At 38.8% G+C, this 24,422-nt stretch overlaps 2 protein-coding genes across 5 annotated transcripts; both read left to right on the top strand.

The window, feature by feature from the left end:
• Positions 1–2,300: 2,300 nt before the first annotated feature.
• Positions 2,301–5,344, top strand: LOC121747835 (cell division cycle-associated protein 7-like). Of its 2 annotated transcripts, none has more exons than XM_042141972.1 (8): positions 2,301–3,159; positions 3,257–3,428; positions 3,511–3,679; positions 4,490–4,560; positions 4,660–4,728; positions 4,814–4,901; positions 5,006–5,061; positions 5,150–5,344. In XM_042141972.1, the coding sequence occupies exons 1-8, from the start codon at positions 3,094–3,096 to the stop codon at positions 5,212–5,214; spliced, it is 756 nt and encodes a 251-aa protein (XP_041997906.1). In that variant the 5' UTR covers positions 2,301–3,093; the 3' UTR covers positions 5,215–5,344. The 2 variants fall into 2 exon arrangements, with proteins under 2 accessions (XP_041997906.1, XP_041997905.1); XM_042141971.1 differs by having other exon boundaries at positions 2,309–3,159; positions 4,651–4,728.
• A 55-nt stretch (positions 5,345–5,399) lies between these two features.
• LOC121747834 (chaperone protein DnaJ-like) lies at positions 5,400–20,163 on the top strand. Of its 3 annotated transcripts, none has more exons than XM_042141969.1 (11): positions 5,400–5,880; positions 11,604–11,672; positions 12,457–12,552; positions 12,718–12,842; positions 13,105–13,300; positions 16,610–16,785; positions 17,319–17,448; positions 17,821–17,981; positions 18,895–18,971; positions 19,072–19,138; positions 19,548–20,163. In XM_042141969.1, exons 1-11 carry the CDS (start codon positions 5,467–5,469, stop codon positions 19,783–19,785), a joined length of 1,749 nt encoding a protein of 582 aa, XP_041997903.1. In that variant the 5' UTR covers positions 5,400–5,466; the 3' UTR covers positions 19,786–20,163. The 3 variants fall into 3 exon arrangements, with proteins under 3 accessions (XP_041997903.1, XP_041997901.1, XP_041997904.1); XM_042141967.1 differs by having other exon boundaries at positions 19,063–19,138; XM_042141970.1 differs by lacking the exon at positions 5,400–5,880 and adding an exon at positions 11,108–11,243 and having other exon boundaries at positions 19,063–19,138.
• The last annotated feature ends 4,259 nt before the right edge of the window (positions 20,164–24,422 follow it).

Raw genomic sequence — 24,422 nt, 5'->3', positions numbered from 1 at the left:
GTCCCCACATAAATTCGGAAAATGAAATAGTAGTAGTATATAAGTATTTATTACTAAAAATGGATAGAAAGTATAAGTGACATTATAAATTAAAGTATATTTAGCTTCTAGAAAGGAGAAAAGAAAGGTCAAACTTAAATACTATGTAGAGTGGTAACCATAAGTTAGAAAGTCAATATTAAACATGTAGTGAGCGACGAGTGTGTTCGTAGACCACATTCAATCAATGTAGACAATATTTTTTTAATCTAGAATAGTGAATTGTAAGTTGGGCTATAGTTTTGAATTCCAACTTTTGTTGCTAGTTTTGGCGTGTGAATGGGCATGACCATTTCTATATACATAAACCGTGCACACGCCCACAACTTCAAGATTTGGTAAAAGTAAACCAATGCAACACCGACGAAACCAACCACAAACAATTTGAATTTGGATAGCACACATTGAAATACATACGTAAGGATCAAAAGTGTTAACAACTTTTGTACACCAAGTTCAAAGTTGTGTAGCTAATTGTCAATTACCTGGTAAATAATTAAGTAGATACATTTCTAAGTTCATGTAATTAATCCCAAATACAGTCATTCCAATTTATCTCAAAGTTATTCAAGCAAAAATTATTAGTTCATGTTATTTATAGAGCACATAACATGCTATACATTGTGTTCTCCTCTCTCATTGCGGCATAGGAGTATTATACTAAGTGCTTGTATAGGTGTACCGTGTACCCTAGATGGGCTTAAGCCCATACCACCAATTTCTCTTTTAATTTTTCATATTGCTAATTATATTAAAATTGACTAATATCATCTTTAGCCCTCACTAAATTGATATAAATAAATATCAATAGTCAGAAATTAAGGGATGAAGGAATTGAAATCAGAGAAAGAAACAAAGACTAATACACTAAAAAATAAGTAAGTATATAAAAAACTACTCCATGATATAAATTTAGTTTTAAGTTAGATTGATGTATTGTATTAATTTTAAATTGTACTAAATATATTATTGGTATGAGTTTTGTGCGATATATTATTACTAATGAAACCTATACTAACATTTTTTATGCGTCCGTTCCTGTATACTTTTCTATATATACACACTGGGTAAAGAAATTACACATGATTATTGATGCTTTAAGATTTTCAAAATATACCGAACTTTTTTCTTTCTCAATCCTACTATTCTCTAAATCAACTTAAGATAACAAGAGTTGTAAGATATTCATCATTGATTTGGTGGGGTTAATGTCTAGAACATGAAGAAGTTTCTAGAACGAAGTTAGTGCATTGCATTCACTAGCACCACACATTCATTAAGTTGGGTGTAGAATTCATAATCACTTCCTCTCTTAAATCACTTCCTCTCTTGCATTTCTGATCAATTATGAATCTTGATCCACAAACGATGAAGAAGCGTACGTGTAGCAAATTGTATCACCAGAAATTGTTTATTACTATTATAAAACTTCATACTAACTTAAATATGTTAAAACATCCTCTCACCGTTCACAAAAAATAGTCTCAGTTGTGGACGACACAAATTTTAATGAGAAAATTAGTAAAATAAGAGAGAATGTGAAAATGTAGGTAAAGTAGGAAAAATAAAGAAGAAAAATGGATATAGTTGAGAGATGAGAAAAAATGGGTAAAATATAAGAGATAAATTTTTTATTTTTACAAATGAGACTATTTTTTATGGATATTCTAAAATATTAAAATAAAATTATTTTTCATGGACCGAGGAAGTATAAATAATTGAAAAAAATCTAGGTGGGAATAGGTAAATATCACTCTCAGACCACCCCTGATTGGGATATTGATTTCAAATAATGTTAAATGACGATGGCGACATATATCAGATACAGTGGTTTATATAAAAATAAATTACGATTTATTTCGATATAAGTAAATAAAAATATTAACAAAGTTTAAATGTATAACAATAAGTCCAAATTTCTCACGGCCGACGTAGAACTTTTGTTATTCAATACCTCTTCCACCTTTATCAGATCGAGTAAATTATCCCAATCAATAATAGTAGAAGACAAATATGTATCAATCTTTGTTTTCTTTTCCTTTATTAAAATCAACTGCCTGTAGTGAAAGAGGGGCCATAAGAAAATGCGAATGGTTATATTCCACGTAGCAATCTTATAGAAAGAAAAAGCAGCATCATCAGCAAAAAATCATACATCTTCACAAATGCAATATATATATATACAATCACGTCAAGTTATTAACAATGCAAAATGAATCAAAATAATATTTAGGGAGCATTTATTTTTGTGGATTAGCCTAATAAAAATAATACCATAGGTTAATCCTTTACTTACTTTAAAGGATGATATTTTGAAATATCCCAAAGTATCATTAATTTAAGCAGATTTTTATATGACATTTTTGTTTGGCAATTTTCGACATGCCACAATAAGCATACATAAAATTAATGGAATGATGAGTCGAATTTTATTGGACTCGTTTTTTATCTGGTCGATCGTACGCCTTTGATATCATATATGCATGTATTATATACTCAAAGTGCGCATGTTTGGTAAGATGCCATAGGGGTTTCTAGCTTAGGATTCGCAACCTAGCCCACAACTCAAGGTGTGCCTCTAGAATTTCATGAGGTCGCAAGTCGATGCATGTGCTTCTATGTGTGAAGAACAAATCCATAGCCACTTTCAAGCCGATCTTATTGTAGAAATTTGGACACACCTCAATATTCAGCATTGAAGTTCTGTTTAACTTTTGTTTTATAGGTATCACAATTAGTGTAATTTTTATGAAGTTATTTTGTAATTGATAATGTTATTTATTTTAATTTTATAGATTGGATGATAAAAAATTCAAATTAAATTGTCGGAGGAGAAATATGAGGACATGTATGAGATTGTGAGAATTGTTATATGATATAGAAATCGAGTAATACGAGCCCATGAGTTTTGGATGACTTGAATTTGAATCCGATTCCCACGATTCGGATCTGTCAGATTAACAGAAGAAAAATAGCCGTTGAACATTTTGAAAAACAAAGTGGTTAGTTTTCCCTCCCCCAATTCACCACACTAACAAAGAACTGAACGGAAAAATGGGAAGATTCAAAGCTAAATCCGACTACGAACAACTCAGAATAGCTCGCATCGTCGAAAATCAGGTTAGTTTTCCGTCTCCCAATTCAAAACACGTGATTTTGTGGTGTTGTCTATTTGCAAAATTCATACAATTCCCTAACACTGCTGCCGAAATTACAGGCGCGGCTGGCCAATTTAGGGCTTCTAAAAACCTTGTCTGAGCTGCGGTCTCTGAATTCATCGACTAAATCCGAGAAATCTCAAAAAAGAAAATACTGCAAAGTCGACTACAGCGCCGCCCCTTTGCGGCGATCAGCTCGATTGGGGGGAATATCGCTGCCACCAGGAAGCGGTGCGTCGATATTACAAACAATCGATTGTTTGTGTAAATAGCTGATTTTATTTTGATTTCGATTTGTTTATGTTGGATGCAGGGAAATTGAGTTACTCGGAAGGTAGTGATGGCAATGAAACTGGTGACAATGTAAAGAGGCGTTCTAGACGGAGTGGGATTTCGGAAGAAGCTTTGAGGCGGCGCTGCGTGTCAAAGGAGAGAGGGAGTTTGTATGATCCGGTTTATGGCATTTGCTGCCATTTCTGCAGGTTCTCTTTGCCCTAATCTGTTTCTGCTTTACTGTTTCCAGTTTTTGGTATGAGATTAGTGTATGGATGAGCTAGTTATAAGAATCTATAGGCATTATTATTCATTTACATTTACTAGAGTTTGGAATGAGCTAATTTGGAAATGTATATGCACTTTCTTTGTAGTATACCTTTGAGTATTTTAGTATTCTCATGGAAACCATGAACATGTTGCATGGATTCTTTGCAATGAAAATTTGATTCTATACGTGCAGTTGTGAGTATTGAATGAAAATTATACAAAAATGTTGTGCGAAACCCCTCGTGTGAATAGAACTGCACCGAATCCCCTTTATTTTTAAAAAAGTGCACTGCTTCCCTTCTAATTTTCGGCCGTAAATGCCCGTATTTACTTGACTATTGCCACTCCAACAGAGGAAATTTTGTGGAATGAATGATGAAAAGGGAAGAGGCAAATAATCTTTTGAAAATGCAATGCAATCTGGTGCAATATTTTTTGACACTAGGGGATTTTTGCAACATTTTATTATCTCAAGATTTCATGCATTTTACACACCTTTGACAGTTGATCATGGACCTGATACTAACGCCTTTTATCTCTCCGATTGTGGGTGAGAGAATTTGATCTGGTTTGGTTTTATTGTTTGTGGTATAATGGGCAATAGAAAATTGATAACTTTCTTGAGTTTGTGTATATTTGTATTGAGATACATTTGATGTAGCGTCTTAGATCTCTGGCAGCCAAAACAAACACGCTCATGTCAAATTTGATTTTGGTTGTTTATGATTCCTAAACAAATCGACACACAGGCAGAAGAAACTCTGTGGTGAAGAAGATTGCAAACGTTGTGGTGATAGGGACATAAAGCAACCATGCATAGGTCAGTCTCAAATCCTAGCTCACCTTTTGTTCCTATCCTATATGGTTCATAACATGATTAAAAAGACATAACCCACAACCCTTCTTGAAGGTAAAACAGAGTGCTCAGTATGCCACTCTAGCAACGGTATCCTTTGTCGAGCCTGCCTCAAGATCAGATATGGTGAAGGTAAGCCGAGCAATCTGTTTGAACATAACAAATGAAGATAAAAATCTGTCTTCTTAGATTGTGATGGACATTCGTTACATGCTAGAAATGGAGGAAGTGAGAATGAATAAAGAATGGATGTGCCCTCATTGCATAGAAGATACAGGAACCAAACCTCACTGGATATGCAACAGGTTAACTATACTCCTGCATCTGGTCTTCACTCGAATTTTGCATTTTAAGATATTCAGATAGTTTTCTTTGTTCTTCAACGGTTATGTTTTCTGGAAATGAACAGCTCATTCTGTATGAAGAGGAGGAAGATGATTCCTACTGGAATTGCCATATATAAAGGTTTCTCTCCTAGCTTTTTTTTGGTCATGTACTTGTTTTACTGCCTCAGCACTGCCATTAATTCTTTCTAGTACTTTCGTGTTTGTAGCAAGAGAGATGGGATACAAATCTGTGGCACATTTGTTGATGGATGAGCTTTCAAAGAGCAGATAGAGGGAAGATGTTTGCAAATGGCTGTGGTGGTTTTGAACTTCCTCTAATTGTAAATTTACTAACGGATTGTGTGATCCTCTAGGATTTGTTTAGAAAGCATTGGAATTTGTTATTGGCTTGGTTTTTTAAATTCATCATAAAAAAGTTCTCTAAATTTATTGAAAGAGAATACTACGAAGGAATTTAATACTAATACATTCATAAAAACGATAATTCAAACTTACATTCAATTCAATTGTTTAGCTTTTATTTATGCATATCCATGAGTCCAACTGTCCAAGACAACACAACACAACACAACACAACACCCAAATTAACCTCAACTGGAACCGAAACCCTTTATTCCCAAAGATGCAATTGTCCCAAAACCCTATTTCGCGATCTATCTACTCAAATTCCATAAACCCTAATTTCATATTCTGCAATTCGAACTATTTGTCTCCTCACAAGGTCAAGAATTTGGGATTCTCCGCCACAGTTTTCCCATCCTTCAAGCTCAGAGCACCCCATTCGATCAACTTCAGTGGCACCAGACGTCGCCGTTTTACTCCCTTTGCCGCCGCCGCCAAAAGAGCCTCCAGTTCCGACTACTATTCTGTTCTCAGGGTCAGTAGAAATGCCAGTTTACAAGAAATTAAAGCTGCTTATCGGTCGCTTGCTAGGAAGGTAAATGTTTACATCCTTTTGTGTGTATGTGGTGCAGAATTGGGGCTGCTGGAGCTGAGAACGGCTACCGGAATCGCACCTATACAAATAGAACTCGGCGAGAGGGAAGATAGATTGAGAGGAGAAGAGTTTTGCATTAATATTTGAATTGAATGAATACAAATGAGGAAGAGATCAGCTTATATAGCTGAATGTGTAACTAATCGACAGTTAACAGCTCTAACCGCCTCTAACTAACTTGATTTCAGCTCAACTAACTCTCAACTACACAGCTTTATTAGCATTACATTTATCATGTATTATTAATGATACATCATTCCTCCCAGCTATAAGTATCATTCCTCCTAACTACAAGTATCATTATTCCCAGTTACAAGTATCATTCTTCCCAACTACAAGTATCATGTATCAAACGTCCCCCCCTCAAATAACCTTGCCCTCAAGGTTGGAATTGAGGAAATCTCTCTTGAATATCGTGCAAGAATTCCCATGTTGCATCTTCCGGAAAAGAGTTGGACCAATGGATCAAGACTTGAGTAGCCGGTTGATTCCCACTTTTTACTAATCGACGATCAAGAATTTGAACTGGTTCCAGAAAGGTAGAGTTACCAATGACTGGGAGGGTGCCGTGAAGTTGCGATAGAGGACCTACCTTCTTTTTCAATTGAGAGACGTGAAAAACAGGGTGGATTTTCGCATCAGCCGGCAAGGCTAGTTTATACGCCACCTCCCCAAACTTGTCGATGATCTTGAAAGGTCCAAAGAAACGAGGACTGAGCTTGTGAAATTGTCTATCACGCAAGGTATTTTGACGATAAGGCTGAAGCTTCAAATACACCCAATCACCTATAGCAAAACGTCGGTCCGATCGGTGCTTGTCGTGTTGTTGTTTCATGCGACGTTGGGCTCTGCCCAAATGGAATTTAAGCACCTCCATCATAGCTTCTCTGGCCAAAAGGTTCTCGTTTACATCATGTACTGTTGAATCACCTCTGAAATAGGGAATGTGAAGTGGAGGTGGATACCCGTATAAAGCTTCAAAGGGAGTAGTCTCAATGGCCGAGTGAAATGAGGTGTTATACCAAAATTCAGCTAAGCTTAGCCATTTACTCCAGTTCGCAGGTTGATCTCCACACATAAATCGCAAGTAAGTCTCAAGGCACCGGTTCACTACTTCAGTTTGGCCGTCGGATTGAGGGTGATAAGCAGTAGACATATGGAGTTCTACACCCTGCAATTTGAAGAAATCGGACCAAAATTGGCTGAGGAAAACTTTATCTCGGTCACTGATGAGAATGGTCGGTAGACCATGGAGCTTAAACACTTGATCAAGGAAAGCCTGAGCTACTGATAGAGCAGAATATGGATGAGTGAGTGGCATGAAATGAGCATATTTAGTAAGCCGATCTACCACGACTAGTATAGTTGATTTCCCTCGGGATAATGGGAGGCCTTCAATGAAGTCAAGACTGACTTGTGACCATGCGGCTTCAGGAATAGGCAATGGTTGTAGCAGCCCTGGTGAAGCACTGTTATCATATTTAAAACGTTGGCATGTATCGCACTCTCGTATGAAATTCCTGATTTGTTTCTCCATATTAGACCAGTAAAATAGAGCAGATAATCTTTTATATGTAGCAAGGACTCCTGAATGCCCACCACAGCTTGAGTTATGAAATAGGTTGATGATTTTTAAACGAAGAGCCTCATCATTGCCTACTACCAAACGCCCTTTTCTTCTTAGTTGATCTCCCATCCAGGAATACTTAGATGCTGATGTAGGATTCAATTGTAACTCCTTAATGATGAGTTGTAACGCTGGATCAGTCTTCCATAAAGCTTGAATCAATGGGTAGATATCGGTAGCCACTGTAGTAATAGCCATACACAATATTTAAGAGGAATGCACTCTAGATAATGCATCAGCAACCACATTTTCAACACCTTTCGTGTAGGTGATTTCAAAATCAAAAGCCATTAGTTTAGAGAGCCAATTGAGCTGACCCGGGGTAGTTAGCTTCTGTTTCATCAGGTGGCTCAGTGTTTTGTGATCAGTTCTTACTTCGAATGGCATTAAACTCAGATAGTGACTCCAATAGGTGACAACAAACACAATAGCCAAGAGTTCCTTGTCATAAACCGAGAGGGCTCTATTTTTGGGTGAAAGTGCCTTGCTTATGAAAGCAATAGGATGGTTATCTTGCATGAGCACGGCACCAATACCATAGCTACAAGCATTAGTTTCTATCACAAAAGGCCTAGAAAAATCAGGTAGAGCCAACACCGGTGGGGAGACCATAGCTTGTTTTAATGCCAGAAAAGCTTCATCAGCAGTGGCATCCCAATGAAAGGCATCTTTGCGTAGAAGATCTGTAAGGGGTTTACATATGATCCCATAATTCCTCACAAATTTCCTGTAATATCCAGTAAGACCAAGGAAGCCCCGTAATTTAGAAACATCCGTAGGTGTAGGCCACTCTTGCATAGCTTGGACCTTTTTTGGATCAGTAGAAACCCCATCTTTAGAGATTATATGTCCCAAATATTCTATCTGAGATTTGGCAAACTCACATTTGCTAGCTTTAGCAAACAAGGAATTCTCATGTAATTTCTGGAAGACCAATTGAAGCTGCTGTAGATGAGAATCTAAGTCTTTGCTATAGACTAAGATATCATCGAAGAAGACTAACACAAATTTCCTTAAGAATGGTCTAAATATGTCATTCATCAAGCTCTGAAATGTAGCTGGAGCATTTGTGAGACCAAAAGGCATGACAGCAAATTCATAGTGGCCATCATGTGTCTTGAAGGCAGTTTTAGGAATGTCTTGAGCCTCCATTCTAATCTGATGATAACCAGCTCTTAAGTCGATTTTTGAGAAGATTGTAGCCCTTCTAAGTTCTTCCAATAGTTCATCAATGAGAGGAATGGGGTACTTATCTTTGATAGTGAGTTTGTTAAGCCTCCTATAATCCACACACATTCTCCAAGTGCCATCTTTTTTCTTTACAAGCACTACCGGAGAAGAGAAGAGACTTGAGCTAGGTTGAATAAAACCTTGCTGTAATAGATCAGCCACTTGCTTTTCAATAATATTTTTTTGGAGAGCAGAATGTCTGTAGGGTCTGGAGTTCACTGTAGGAGCATCTGGTATTAAAGATATCTTGTGGTTGTGAGACCTCATAGGGGGTAGTGTGGTTGGCTCTGCAAATACAGAGTGATGCTCATCTAGAAATGTTTGAATAGCTTGAGGGGTTTGCTGCTGTTCTTCATTACTTTGCACAGCAAAGAGCTCAGAATGTCCTTCATTATCCATCTGAATACAACATAATTGAACTCCTTCACCCTGACTCAGAATTTTATTCATTGCCTTTTCTGAAGCAACTTGTACCAGATGTTCATTATGCCCTCCTCTGAGCACATGTCTTCTGCCATTCAGTGTAAAATCCATGGTTAAGTTTTTGAAGTTCCATTGAATGTCGCCCAGAGTCTCTAACCATTGGATTCCCAAAACCATATCACAACTTCCCAAAGGTAAGAGAAGTACATCAGTAACAAAGGTAGTACCCCTCAGTGACCATTTCAAGCCTTTACACATCGATTTACATTCCAATCGATTACCATCCGCCACATCCACATAAACAGGATTCACTCCAGTGAGTGACAATCCCAACTTCTTAGCTGTTTGCAAATCGAGAAAGTTATGAGTACTACCCGAATCTATCAAAATATGCAGAGCTTTTCTCCCAAATCTCCCTGTAACTCTCATAGTTCGAAAGCCTCTGGCAGAGGAACCATTTATAGCATGAATTGAGATTAAAGGATTCTCATCTTCACCTAATTCCTCAGTAATTTCCTCAGATTCACAATCAACAGCATGCATACCATCATCTATCTCAAGCAAATAAAGCTGTTTCCTAGCACACCTATGGCCTCTTTCAAATTTCTCATCACAACCATAACACACACCTCCATTTCTTCTTCAGTGAGTAGTCGTTTAGATTTAAAAGCAGGAGTGATAGGAGTAGGGAGCAAGGGAGCAGAATTGTGTGCTTGTGAAGGTCTAGCCTCAAAAGTGTTAAATCGTCTACTAGGCTGATTAATTCCTTCCTTAACCGGTGTAGACATGTCTTGCAAACGAGCTAAAGCATAAGCATGCACAAGTGTTTGAGGCATAAACATTCTCACAGCTTTTTGCACCTAAGGTTTCAAGCCATTGATGAAGTGACTCACAGCATAAGATTCAGAGATAGACACACGACCTAAGAGTAATTCAAAGCGGTCATGGTATTCAGAGAAGGAACCTGTTTGTTTTAGAGCGAGCAGCTCGGTCATAGGGTCGCCAAGGAGTTGATCGCCAAATCTTCCTTCAAGTGCTTGCAGAAATAGAGGCCAAGGAGTAGCCATAGCATGATCCTGATACCTCGACCAATTCTGGAACCACTGCAGTGCTCGGCCTTCAAAATTGATCACAGCTAAACGCACCTTAGATTCCTCCGGCGTTAGATCGACGGTGAAGAAATGATCGCATCTAAGGATCCAGCCGGCCAGATCCTCGCCGGAGAAGATAGGGAATCCGACCTTCGATTGGCGAGTAGCGAAGTACGGTTGGCGTTGAGGTCCATTTCCTCCAAATTGATTGTGAGGAATACCTCCAACAAATTGATTTCCAGTAGCAGCAGTCGGATTCGGCACAAATCGATTGAGAATCTCAGTATGTTGAAGCTGCAGAGCGAGGATTGCTTCGCGCAGCTCCTTCATCTCTGTATCTCTTGCGCTATCCGATTCAGAGACTTTTGCGGAGAAGTCAGCCAAGGTGGCCGCTAGCATCTCCTCCACGCGACGCATGTCGCCGGAGCGAGTTTCCACCATGCTAGGCGAAGGATCGTTACGACTGATACCACTTGGTGCAGAATTGGGGCTGCCGGAGCTGAGAACGGCTACCGGAATCGCACCTATACAAATAGAACTCGGAGAGAGGGAAAATAGATTGAGAGGAGAAGAGTTTTGCATTAATATTTGAATTGAATGAATACAAATGAGGAAGAGATCAGCTTATATAGCTGAATGTGTAACTAATCGACAGTTAACAGCTCTAACCGCCTCTAACTAACTTGATTTCAGCTCAACTAACTCTCAACTACACAGCTTTATTAGCATTACATTTATCATGTATTATTAATGATACATCATTCCTCCCAGCTATAAGTATCATTCCTCCCAACTACAAGTATCATTCTTCCCAGTTACAAGTATCATTCTTCCCAGCTACAAGTATCATGTATCAGTATGCCAATGCAATCATTCAATGCTGCAGCATGGTGTTGTCGAAATGCCTGAGGGTTGGAAGCGGAGTAACTGAGGTGTTTAAAAAAGTTTACTACTACTACTACTACTATTACTACTATACTATAATCGAATAATTGATTAATTTATATGTATTGTTTTCTTAACAAAGGCCCATTGTAACCATGACTGTTTATAGACGTATAGTGTTTGGTTGTGTTGTGCTTCGGTTTTGCATTGAGTATGTATCTATGTGTGTGTGAATGAATTATCTTCTATGTATGTGTGTATGAATGAATTATCTCCCTATTGGTCAGCTATCCTTTTGACTGCAGTTCCTGTTCTAGTCCCATATATTCTACTTACCTGAATATTTACTAGTACTAGTTAAATTTCCAGGCTTTGATTCTTTGGTAACTTAGTGCGTGTGAATGCAGTATCATCCTGATATGAACAAGGGTCCTGGTGCTGAAGAAAAATTTAAAGAAATAGCTGCTGCTTATGAGGTAAAGTTATATTGCCGCTGTACCGTACTATTATGGTCAAATTTTTTTATCTGAAACATTTTCGTGTCTATGCAAGAAAAGGCACGCGTTCATGAAAGCTTAGTCAAGGCAAATCACATCTCCATACCTCTATACTAGTATTAAAGTTTAAATAAAATATTCTAATTCCATAATGTATAGTAAAATAGGAAAGAGATGTTGGAATAGATTGATTATAAAATAAAATAGCAATATACGATATTAATGATAATATTTTTAGGTCCTGCAGATGTATTAACTTCTTTTCCTATAGAAATGTGATTGGAAAAACAATTTCAAGTCTGTTAAACTAAAATTTTGTTTGATATAAACCACAAAAAGTATGCTTTAGTTTCAATAGGACTTTGGACATTTAACTTTTGTTTTGTAAATTGTAAGCCCTTATACTTCTAGTTTGGGTTCAGTTGTTTCTTTTTAACTGGAATGTTGGCGATTTAGAGAAAAGTGATGTCTTGCGATGAGATATAGTATAGGAACTAATTGAAACATAAAAAATTGTACATGGACCTATTGAATAAACATAATATTATAGTACAAGGACCTAAAGACCGGTTCTGGTGCCTTTATTCATTCTTCTTTTCTTCTTTATATAGTACTATTTGTTTGAGCCTAAACACTGTAGTGTACTAATTCCAGTATAGGATTGTTGCCATTTGATGCTCTTCTTCATTTGATCGAATGATTAGGTGTATTGTCATGAAAATTGTCTTCTTTTGACTACCTGGTAACAAAGCTGCTATTTTAGGTTCTGTCAGACTCTGAAAAAAGGTCTGTCTATGATCGTTTTGGCGAGGAAGGTCTTCATGGAGAATTTGACGCAACAAGTTCTGGTCCACAAGGGGTAAGATCATGCATTTGTGGCATTTTTTGCAACATTTTTAGTTTGTAGATTATCTTTATTAGTTTTTCGTCCATAATGTACTACTTTCATGCATTTATTTGCTGCTAGCCCTATCAAGTTATTTGGTTTGGGGTCCAACTATTTTCTGTAAATTACATGTTGTAGGTGGACCCTTTTGAAGTTTTTGCTGAATACTTTGGTGAACCTAGCAACTTTTTTGGAGGAAGCGGTGAGCAATCAGGCTTCAACTTTAACTTTAGAGGGAATAGCAGACAGAATCTTGACATTCGGTAATAATCTAGTGGAACTTTCTGCATTAACAAAATTTACTGTATCGATTGGGTTTTATCATGTTTCTTGGTAATTAGATGAAATTAACTTACAAATGGATCAATTTATGATCAACCTACCTCATAAAATTGAACTTCAAGTCACAGCCGACTCACGGGGACCTTGATACTCCGTAATCCATTAGGGTATCAAGTTCATGTAGTTTGGTTAAAATGTTGTCATGAATCAGAATGGCTAATCTATCACAGCATTGATATGCAGATGCGATTTGTATTTGAGCTTCGAAGAATCCATTTTTGGGGGGAAACGTGATGTCGAAGTACCATATTTTAAAACATGTGATGATTGTGGTGGAACGGGTGCAAAGTCTAACAGTTGCCTCAAAACATGTACTGACTGTGGAGGTAGAAGCCGGATAATGAAAACAGAAAAAACACCATTTGGAGTTATATCTCAGGTATCTGCTTGTGTCAATATGCAATGCTCCAGAAAAATATTTATTTCATCGCTGTATCTAAAGCTTAGTACATCCGACTGTTCTGTCAGATACACATTATTAAATTCTCTTGCTGTGTTGGATATATTTGTGTGATGCTGCACCACATTATCTGTTTTAGCAGAGGTTGTTTGCTAAGCTCATATGATGACATCTTATAAACTTCTATTTTTATATAAGTTAGGATCTTTTTTTTTTCTAAACCAGCTGCTAAGACCCAGAATTTTTTTGAGAATTATAATTATATTTTCTTAAAGATTAACTGAGTACTTCTTATAAGCTTCTCAGCAGAGATCTTTAAGTTCAAATCATATAGACCTTCAAATGGGAAGATGCATGTTACGAGCCTCTTTTTCTATAATATTATTTTGTTTAGATCCTCTTTTATTATATTATTTTTTTTAGATATTATAGGGATTTAGCATATCTTTCCATATTGTATCCACGCTTATTATAAATATGTGTGGAGTCTCTCATATTAATCGATCAATGAAATATTATTTTCCACTATTCTTGCGTATCAAGATAACAAACAAAACCTAGACTGCCGATGGAAGACTTCCGCGCCAGTCATCTCATCTCCGCCGACCCTCTTCTCGGGCGCCGGAAACGTTCGTTTGTGCTTGATCGTGACAGGTTAGGCCGTTAGGAGGAAACTCCTCTTAACAACTGGTGCTTTCATCGTGTTCTCACCCTCCACAACACCGATCGAACCACAGCTACGTCGCTGCCCGACGGGAATCCACCGCGCACAGCAACTAGCCACATCGTTCGAACCACAGCTACGTTGCTGCCCGACGGGAATCCACCCGCGCACAGCAACTAGCCGCTGCCGAGCTTCACCGCCGCCGGTAAGGGAACCACCCTCACCCCTTATCATCCACCTCTGTCCGACACCACAAATCTCATCAACCCTCCATTTTCTTTCATCCATAAACTCACCAATCAAAAAAAAAGGAAGAGTCCTTCAACAAAAAAGAAAACCCATCGAACAGAAGCACAAAAATTCCTATTTTATACACCCTTCTTTTTTCATCTTGATCTCATGCCTCCTCGAACGAACCCCGGAGTTAGAAGGAGGGTTCAAATCTGCATGCCGCCGAGTACCGATTACATTCGGGATATAGTGATGCCTCTGCTAAGAGGCTCGACGCCACATGAATCCATTACAGCGAAGATGGACTACATATGGACGGCCTTGGACAAATTGAAGTCGCGTATGGATGCAAATGACCGGAAACTTGAGGGGCTTCGGCCGCCACAACGGCCTGATCCAGAACCACCTTACGGTTTTCGTAATGGCGGCGGCGCTAATTGGAACCGTCAGTATCGGCGTTATACCCAGCCGACGTATCGGCAGCCACAACACCAAAAGCCGGACAGGTATCTGTCACAGCCTCCATACCAGCTGGATAGACCTGCTCGCCAGCCGTCCTGCTGGGACAAGCCGCACGCTCGGGCGCCGATGAGTAGCCTAATCTATGAAGCGAGTGAATCCACATATTACTCTAATAATGATTGGGACTTTGATGACTATGAAGAGAGCGCATCCGACTCTGATGGATATGATGAGGACTTCGATGTTGGCTATTCGAGACAACCCTACCACCAGCTGCATTTGATGATGCTACAACGCCTGCCCTATTTTACCCGGTATTCTTGCAGACGCAAAGTTCGAACCCTTATAGTCACCGGCGTACCACACACTCAAATGGACAGCCTTGGCATAAGGACCGTCCATTGCTGCCACGATCAACATCTTGCTGCCATCCGACGACTTTGCTCGCCTTGAACAACCCGCTGCTGAGCAGCAGCCTCTGTTCCAACGCCCGCCCTCGTGCCAGCATCCATTGAGTGGAACCATTGATGAGGATAAGGATTATCGGGGCGAAGGGAAGATGGTGGATGAAGAATTGTGTTATGAAACCGAATTGATTCCCATCCTCCATTCTTCAAGTCTTGATCAAGAATTGGATGCTCATCACAAAATGGAAAAAAATAATTCCTTGAACTGGATGTGTAGTTTTCTTGATGAGGTTGATGAATCAAAATCATCTTTATTAGATGATGATTATGAAAATAAGGCCACTTTTGATGATGATGAGTTAATAAATATGGAGCATCAATCTGTGAAGAGGTGTTTTGGTTCAGATGATGAAGATGAAGTTGATGGAGTAGATGTTTTGTCTCAACACCAGAAGTTGGTACAGCAGATGACGGTGGAGCTCAAGAGTTGCGATATCAGATGTCTCCAACGATATGCGAGGACTCTGTAACTCCTAAGATGATTGAAGATTTGAAGCCTCGCAAATTTGATCACATGATTAGGTACAAGGATCTGAAGGAAACTAAGGCATTCACAGCAGGCAAAACAAGGGCTGACTCTGTTTTGCCAAGATTATTGGCTGGAAAAGGGCACCGAGATTTGGAGGTGGTGTATGTAGGCCAGTTGTGCCTGTCACGGGAGATTCTATGGTGGCTCGATGCAAAAACCCGTAAGCTGCTCGACAGTGATGGTGAAGGGAGGTGCACCTACAACTGTACAGCCTAGGAGCTATAGCAGTTTCAAGTTCTCGCGCAGCGGGACGACAAATTTGTGGGTCTTGTCTCAAACCTTGACAAAAAGGGGACGCGGTTGAAGGAGCAAATTAGGAGTGAAGAGTGCATTGTGAGGAAGTTGAGGAAGCATCAAGAGAGAGGTTGGGAATGAATTCTTGGATTCTTGTCTGTAATCGCGTTCGATCCAGGAGGGGAATTCTCGATGCTTTTGTTATCATCGACTTTATCCGTTGTTTCGTGGTTCCCACCTTGAGGACAAGGTGAATTTCAACCGTGGGGAGTTGTTACGAGCCTCTTTTTCTAGAATATTATTTTGTTTAGATCGTCTTTTATTATATTATTTTGTTTAGATATTATAGGGATTTAGCATATCTTTCCATATTGTATCCACGCATATTATAAATATGTGTGGAGTCTCTCATATTAATCAATCAATGAAATATTATTTTCCACTATTCTTGCGTATCAAGATACCAAACAAAACCTAGACTGCTGACGGAAGACTTCCGCGCCAGTCATCTCATCTCCGCCGACCCTCTTCTTGGGCACCAGAAACGTTCGTTTGTGCTTGATCGTGACAGGTTAGGCCGTTAGGAGGAAACCCCTCTTAACAATGCATCACTTAATAAATCTTGTGTGGGCCTAGAAGCTGAGAGGTTTAACTCCAGTTCTTGCTTTAACATTATGTGTAGATAATTCTGTGACCTCTAGGTGACATCCTGCTCAAAATGCCAAGGTGACGGGAAGATAATTACTGATAGGTGTAGCAGATGCAATGGTCGTGGCAGAGTTCAAGCACATAGGAGCATTGAGGTGGTTATTCCACCTGGCGTTGAGGAGGGAGCTAGAATGCAGGTCCGAGGAGAAGGAAATTCTGATAGCTTGAGGTGTGCTTATTTAGTCTTGATTTTAAATTTGTTGGTGAAGTTATTGGGTCCACTTGGCTCTTTTATGGAATGCTATTTCTTGCTTCTCTGCCCAATTCATATTGTCAGGTATATTTGGCGCCTGTAGTCAAGTAGTTAGCTGCATTCTTGTTCCTTCATGCACCTTCTGATTGCAGTGTTCTAGATGTAGTTTGTGGTACCAAGCAATCTGCTTGATTGACATCATGAACAGAAAATCATAAGCTTAAGAGGCAGTTGTAGTTTGGAAATGAATGACATACAGAGTAGTAGTTTCTCTTTCTGTTAGGTGAAGGATTTTTTGCCTAAACAGCAAAGACTAACATCTTCTGTACGGCTGGTATTTGGGTAATGTATTGTTTGCGAGCAGCACTCTAACGGCTAATTAAATATCATCTTCTGTACCCTAAAAATAATCTTTTGGCAGCACATGTAGTGTAAAATACTGTATTGGTCTGTTGAACTTGTAAATATATTTAAAAATGTTTTCGTGCCTGGTATTTATGTACGTACAGTGGTATAGCGGGTGATTTATATCTTGTCCTCCATATTGATGAGAAACAAGGAATTCAGAGAGATGGTATGAATCTATACTCAAGATTGGATGTTGACTATACAGAAGCAATCCTTGGGGTTCTTCAAAAGGTACAGCCTTTCAGAGTTCTCTATTGTTGTGCAATCAATATTTTCATTTCTTTGGCAACAAAAAGAAGAATAAACTAAGCTATCTTAAATTTGTCCAACCTCTTGCTTATATGTATCATCTTTATTCTTTGTAATCACTTTACATGAAAGCTTCTGCATGATTCTGTCTGCCTGGTTCCCCTCTCTTCTAAATGAGTTAAGTATGTTATCATGTATGAATAAAAAAAGGGTTTTAATATATTAAACTGACTTGTAAAATACATTTCTCTTGATCTTTATGATAGTACAGAGCAACGATCAGGTGAATTATGCTAGAGTCATGATAAATTGCATTGTACTTGAACTAAGAAAATCTTTCTATTCAAACTGCAGGTTGATACTGTTGAAGGTATAAAGGATCTTCAGATCCCCCCCGGGACTCAGCCAGGACAAAAATTAAGGCTGCCGTACATGGGCGTGCCAAATATAAGAAAACCTTCTGTACGGGGTGATCACTATTTCACTGTGGATGTTCAGATCCCAAAACATATAAGGTTTGAATTCAAGTAAATTTGAATAGACCCTTTATATTTTATTGAGGGGGAGGGAGATCTGATCTCTTTATATTAGTTAAATTTATGCGGCTTCCATGTATAGAGATTTCATTTGTTTTTGGTTAAGCGGTATTGAGGTGTAGAAGCGATGCTCTTGAATTCATTCCCTCCCTTACATCAGTATATCATAATAGCAACCGTAATATGGTCAAAAGAAAATATATGTCTGAGGCTTTCCTATACCTATGAATTCTGTTAGACCCAGAAATGATACCATGGAAGAATCAGCTGGGTCTTCCAATATCAATAGATTGATTGTTTCACTCCTGTATCTCTATAAGGAAAAATAGCTCTAAGAGTTGTTCCCTGAATCCTAAAGAGAGTACTTGGGGTCCATACAACTATGTCTGTTTCTTGGAGAAAGAATGATTTTCTTTGCGTCTAGCCAAGCTATCTGTTGTGTAACTAGACCTTGCCTTAAACTGAGACATCCATGGGTATTGTAGAAGAGAGGCAAGCTTTTTGATTGACTGCAGTAGAGTGTCAATCTACCAAGTGAAATCTCAATTTATTGGTACTTTGGTACGCTGCTTTTGCGTCATGCACAACCAGACCTCTCCATAGAAAGAATAACCATTTGAAATAAAACCCCTAGCCCTTGTCCTCCACCAAAGAATTTATCATTCAATTTTACTTCGGATTTCAGGTCAACATTATGTAATGTACAATATCTTGTATTGAACTACAAATTTTCAAGAATGGTGTGGTTCTTTTCGGGAATCCTTGTTGAAAATGATCTTCAATTATGTTGCTACAACACATACTAACACAAACATGACTTCATACCATTTAATATTAACCATTGTAAGATTTTTTTTTTGTCTGATGTGCGTGCTTCCACAACTTTCTTTAGCGATGCAGAACGAGAACTGGTTCAAAGGTTGGCGTCTCTTAGGAAAACTGAAGGTGTTCTCCAAGACAATAGAGAAGGTTTTCTTTTGAACTGACTAGCAGCTTTCAAATTATATCTTATCCAAGTATTGGATTATAACTGTTTATTATCCTGGAACTCATGTTAAAGATGTGACAGACCAAACTTCCGACGTCAGAAGCAAAAGTGAAACACATTGGTGGAAATCGATAAAGGATATGCTATGGTATGTTGCATCCAGTTTCTTGTGCTGCTTTTTGCTATTATTGTATGCATATGTATGCATTATGTGTACATTTACATTTCTTTTCTTACATGGCCATTGAACTCTATAGTTTTAGAAAGTGGTCCTCATTGACTCATTGTCCATATATTTGGCGACATGTGAATTTAAAGCTGTTAATTTTTTATATAATAATATTCATAATCTTATCAGAAAGTTGCAGACAATAGTGACTTTGAAGTTGTTGAGTCTTTTTACTTTGTTATTTAGGCATGATGGCTTATTGAAACTATAATTAATGAATGTCCATTATATTTACTTATCGTTATTTGTTTTTTTCTTGCATCTCTAACCTCAATCAGCCTTTATCTTAGATTAAATAATTGCTCTTTAATATGTTTCCACTTCATAGGAGAAGGCAACCCGGGGAAAGATTCGCATCAATCTGCATTGATACATCAACACCAATGATGTACACTAAGACCCTATCAAAGTTGCCTTCTATGAGTGCTACTTCTGTCATTCTGTTTTCATTTGTTCTCACTTTCATAGCGAGCAAATCTTGGTGGTCCAAATTCTGGAAACGAACGAAACAAATGGAGCTTGGGGATCAGAAACACGGTAAAAGGATAAAATACAACGGTAGTTAAACTTGCGCTTCCCGTTTCCTGCCGTTCAGAATGTATACTCAGCTATCCATGCAAGGACATTTGCTGCCTTCTCTGTAGTATCTTGAGAATCCATTGGTAGTCGCTCGACTCTCTAATTGATTCAATAGAGGTCAGCTCGGGTGTTTCACGCTTGTTGGAGGAACACAATTGAGTTATTTATGGATCTACATGTGGATGCTGATACCAATCCATTCAAGTCCTAGTTTGGCAACTGTATATCTACCAGATTTTGATTATTGCCTATGTATGAACCCATCATAAATTTGGATAAAATGCAATCACCCTTGTAGACACTCTACATCCCCTATGTATACTTTTTTCGTTTCTTGTTACGAAAAAATATGTTGTTGTTCTCTAGTTGATTGTGTAGCTCAACTGATTGAAATTGATGAGAGGTGATATAGATAGATAGATAGATAGTAGTCCTAGCACATAGCGAGAGTTGTCTGTATTTGGGGTTAGGAAGAAACTTTGCATTTGTGAAATGAATGTTGATTGAAGTAGAAAGCAATCAAAAATTTAAGGGATTCTAATCTAAAATTATTGTGAGTCAAAGACTTGTGGGCTGACATTAATGTCGTTTCCCATTTTTCAATGTCGACTTTTATAGGTGCCAAATCACGAGTCCATAACGTGGGATGTGACAAAATTATAAGTAGGCCTATCAAATCTCAGTATGCAATTGATTCTTTAAATTTGATCCATTCATATGCTTGACATACGGATCTCGCCTTTTATTTCAGTTGCTTAAATCTAATTGGATACTAGTAAACAATAAATTTTAAAATTGGTCTCTAGAAAATGAATTTTGCATGTTTTATGTCTTTAAACTTAAAAATATAGTACTCCTTATCATTAAGTCATTAGAAACTTTAATCACATTTCAACTTCTTTTCTATTTATTTTTTCTCATTTTTCCCTTAAACTCTTTGTCAGCATACTTAATTTAAATTCATTGATATTTTAATTATTCAAATCTAACATTACTTTTCAATTTATATGAAAATAAAATATACATATATATAGATAGGAATTAAAAAATATACTAATTTTATTTTTAGAAATTATTTTTATGGGTAGTAATATATTTTTAGTTGTACAAATATATGCAGTAATATATTCTGAAAATGCAATGCGTAATTTTCATTTATTATATACTATTTATATGCATACTGTATTTTAATATAAATTGAAATTTTAAAATAATACTCTGTCCCACAAGAATATGCAATCTTCCCTTTTTAGTTCGTCCCACAAGAATATGCACTTTCTAATTTTGAAAAGTCTCTTCTCTCTAATAAGGTGAGACTCATTCTACACTAACAATACATTACTTACTTTTTCTCTCTACATCTCTATTACTTTATCAATTTTACATTAAAACACGTGTCGTCCCCAAAGTGCATATCTTTGGGGAAGGAGGGAGTAATAAAGTATAATGTTAGACTTGAATTTATAAAATATCAATAAATTTAGATGAAGTATGCCTTCAAAGAATTTGGGGGCAGAATGGGAAAAAATAAGTGGGGAATGACATCAAATATGATTGATGATTTTCCAAGAACATGCGGTGATATTTTTTCGTGTTTAGGGACCAAAAACATGCAAATCCCATTTTGCAGGGATCAAATTTAAAGTTCACTCCTGTGGAGAAATGGTAAATCTCCTATAACATTTTAATAGAAATTAAAATTATCTTGTTATACAGGATACTTCATTGATATTTTAATTTTATTGAATTTGAACCAATTATTTTGGCATGCTTGAATTCCTTTTTATCGTCAGATACATTTATTTTCCTACGCATGCTTATTTAGAGATCAAATATTCAGTACATTTCAATAATAGAAAGGGTAAAACTTTCAGAGAGTAAAAGTACCAATTTTAAATATACATTTATTTATTTTTCTTTTGAAAAAAATCCATATCTCTGCAACCTTGTATCTAAATTAAAGAGGCATTTTATGTCACATAGTATTGCCAAATTACCATCATGATACAATTTCGTGTCTATACTCAAAATCTCAAATACAATCAAACACTAGCAAAAATACAAATATCTCACTTTATAAATTTTGAATCCGAATATATCTAACTCTCATTATTGCTAGCCAGACCTCAACTTTTGGATGGATTGGCTAAAAAATTATGATAAAATAAAAGGATATTTGCAGTTGCAATAAGCAAAATTTAAGCATCTCCAATGGTCGGCGTCACCACCGGAGCGCCGATTTTTCGCCCACGCCGGTTTGACGCCGAACCATTGGAACCGGCGTGGGCGAAATCGGCGTCAAAATCGGCGTCGCCATGCCGATTCCCGCGCTGACGCCGGTTCCCACGCCGATCCTCACGGGCGCCATTGTGGCTCCCGGATCGGCGCCAAACCGGCGTCGGATTTAAATATTTTTTTTTTTTTTTCGCAAAACACAATATATACGCGCGTTGAACCTCATTTTCATTCGCACCACTTGTTTTAACGAGTACTCTCTCTCTACCTTACTTTCTGTACAAGATCAATAACGAGCAATGGAGAACAACTACGAAGGTACTCCAGTTAATCCCGGGGGATGGTCTCAGACTCCCCCGGCTCCCGGTGTAGGGTCTCAGACGCCCCCGACTCCCGGGGCAGGGTCCCATACTTCCCCGGCTCCTGGGGGAGGTGGTTGGCCTCCAATGAGCGGGTACTACAACGTGTACCCGTGGCAGCAGATGATTCCGGGGTGGGCACCCGGCATGCAGCCCCCTATGCAGATGATGCCGGGGTGGGCACCCGGCATGCAGCCACCGGCGCAGCAGATGATGCCACCGGCGCAACATATGATTCCACAGTCGCAGGCGACGCACGGGGGGGACAACGCCTATCGGCCGACTTTTGATTTTTCCACCGGTTCTTCGCACACATCGACCCCAACGGATGCACAGTATTCGGAGACCTTCTCCTTAGCGGACTTGGGTTTTGATATTAACGACGTTTCTGAAACTCTCATTCAAAGCCAGGGAGTAGGGCGGGGTAAGAAGAAGGGCAAGGCGAAGAAGGTCGGCGAGTCGTCGCAGCCCCGCGCCGAAATCCGGGGCCGGAGGAAGTGGACGGACGCGGAGAACGTTGCGGTTGCCAAGGCGTGGGTGAGTGTTTGCGACGATCCTCTCGTTTCAAACAACCAGAGGATCGTCAACTTGTGGGCGAAGATAGCTGCAGCCTACAGGGCATTTTGCCCTGAAGGGAGACCGTGCACCGGGGAGGAGGTCCGGAAGTGCTGGGACCGAATCAGGGCTGGCGTCTCTCGATTTTCGGGTTTGTACGCCAACGCCCTCCGCATGCAGACCAGTGGCCAAACAGAGGAAGACTGCAGGAGGATTGCGGAAAGAGCCTACCCCGATCCGGATAAGAAGTACTATGAGTTCACCTACTGGAACTGCTACGTTGTGCTCAACGAGTCGGAGAAATTCCGGGCAGGCGTCGACGCTGGCTGGCCGAAGAGGCAGAGACTGAACTATACCGGAGATTATAGCGGCAGCAGCGGTGGTTCGTCAGACCTCCCCGAGACGGCCCAGGAGGTCCCGACTCCTCGGTCGTTCGGTCGCCGACCTCGCCCGGTTGGGCAAAGGCGGGCGCAGCAGGTTGCGAGGGGGGGCACACCGAGTTCCCAGGATGTCCATTCGGCATCCCCCCTCGGCAGGTCTACCGAGGAGCTCAAATTCTTCGCGCGCCAACAAACGCGCGCTCAAATGGTGAAGACCTTAGCCGACTTCCAAGCGGCGGTGGACCCCGAGGTGAAGGATTTTCTTCGCGTATTGCTCCAGAGCCAGCGTGAAGAACTGGAGGCGATGAGGAGGGACACCGGCGGGAATAGCCGCGGCGTAGGTGGCGACGGAGGCGGCGGCGACGGCAGTGAAGAAGCGTTGGGCGACGACGGAGACGAGGACGGCGGCGATGAGTGATTTTGTTTTACTTTTTTAAATTAATGTACTTTTTACTTTTTGTAATTTTTTTAAATTGTTGTACTTTTTTTTAAAAGTAATGTACTTTTTAAATTTTAATATTATTATTCGAATTTTCCGTATTTGTCTCGTAAATTAAATTATGTATGTTGATACAATTGTAAATTAAATTATATAATTGTTATTAGTGATGTGGATAGGTAGTGTGAAGGCTATTTGATGGCTATTTGATGTCCAGTTGATGTGGCAAGCTGATGTGGCAGGAGAATTGTAGTGCTGATGATGTGGCAGTGTGAAGGCTATTTGACGGCTATTTGACGTCCGCCAGCATTGGAGATGTTAGAGCTGTTTTTCTTTTATATAGATAAAGAGTTACTGTATATTTATATTTATGTAAAATAAAGATTTGTGTGCGCAGCCGACGGTGAATAAAGTTACAAAGCTGTCAAATCCAACAAAAGCCTTTTAAAGCATATTGTCACATTTGACTGATTACACTTTAATTTTTCCTCCCAAAATTATTACTGTTATCATTATAAAGTTTGCTTAAATTTTCCCACCTATATATCTAACTCTCATTACTCTTGTTTTAAATGATAGCCATCTAGTTTGGTGGGTTATTTTTATTTACATAGTTCACCTCAATGATAGTTTTACTTTACACTTTTTTTTTACAT

Source organism: Salvia splendens, chromosome 9, assembly GCF_004379255.2.
Source record: "Salvia splendens isolate huo1 chromosome 9, SspV2, whole genome shotgun sequence".
Classification (NCBI taxonomy): Eukaryota; Viridiplantae; Streptophyta; class Magnoliopsida; order Lamiales; family Lamiaceae; genus Salvia; species Salvia splendens.
The sequence above is the reverse complement of the archived record's forward strand: the minus strand, read 5'-3'. Positions and strand labels throughout refer to the sequence as shown.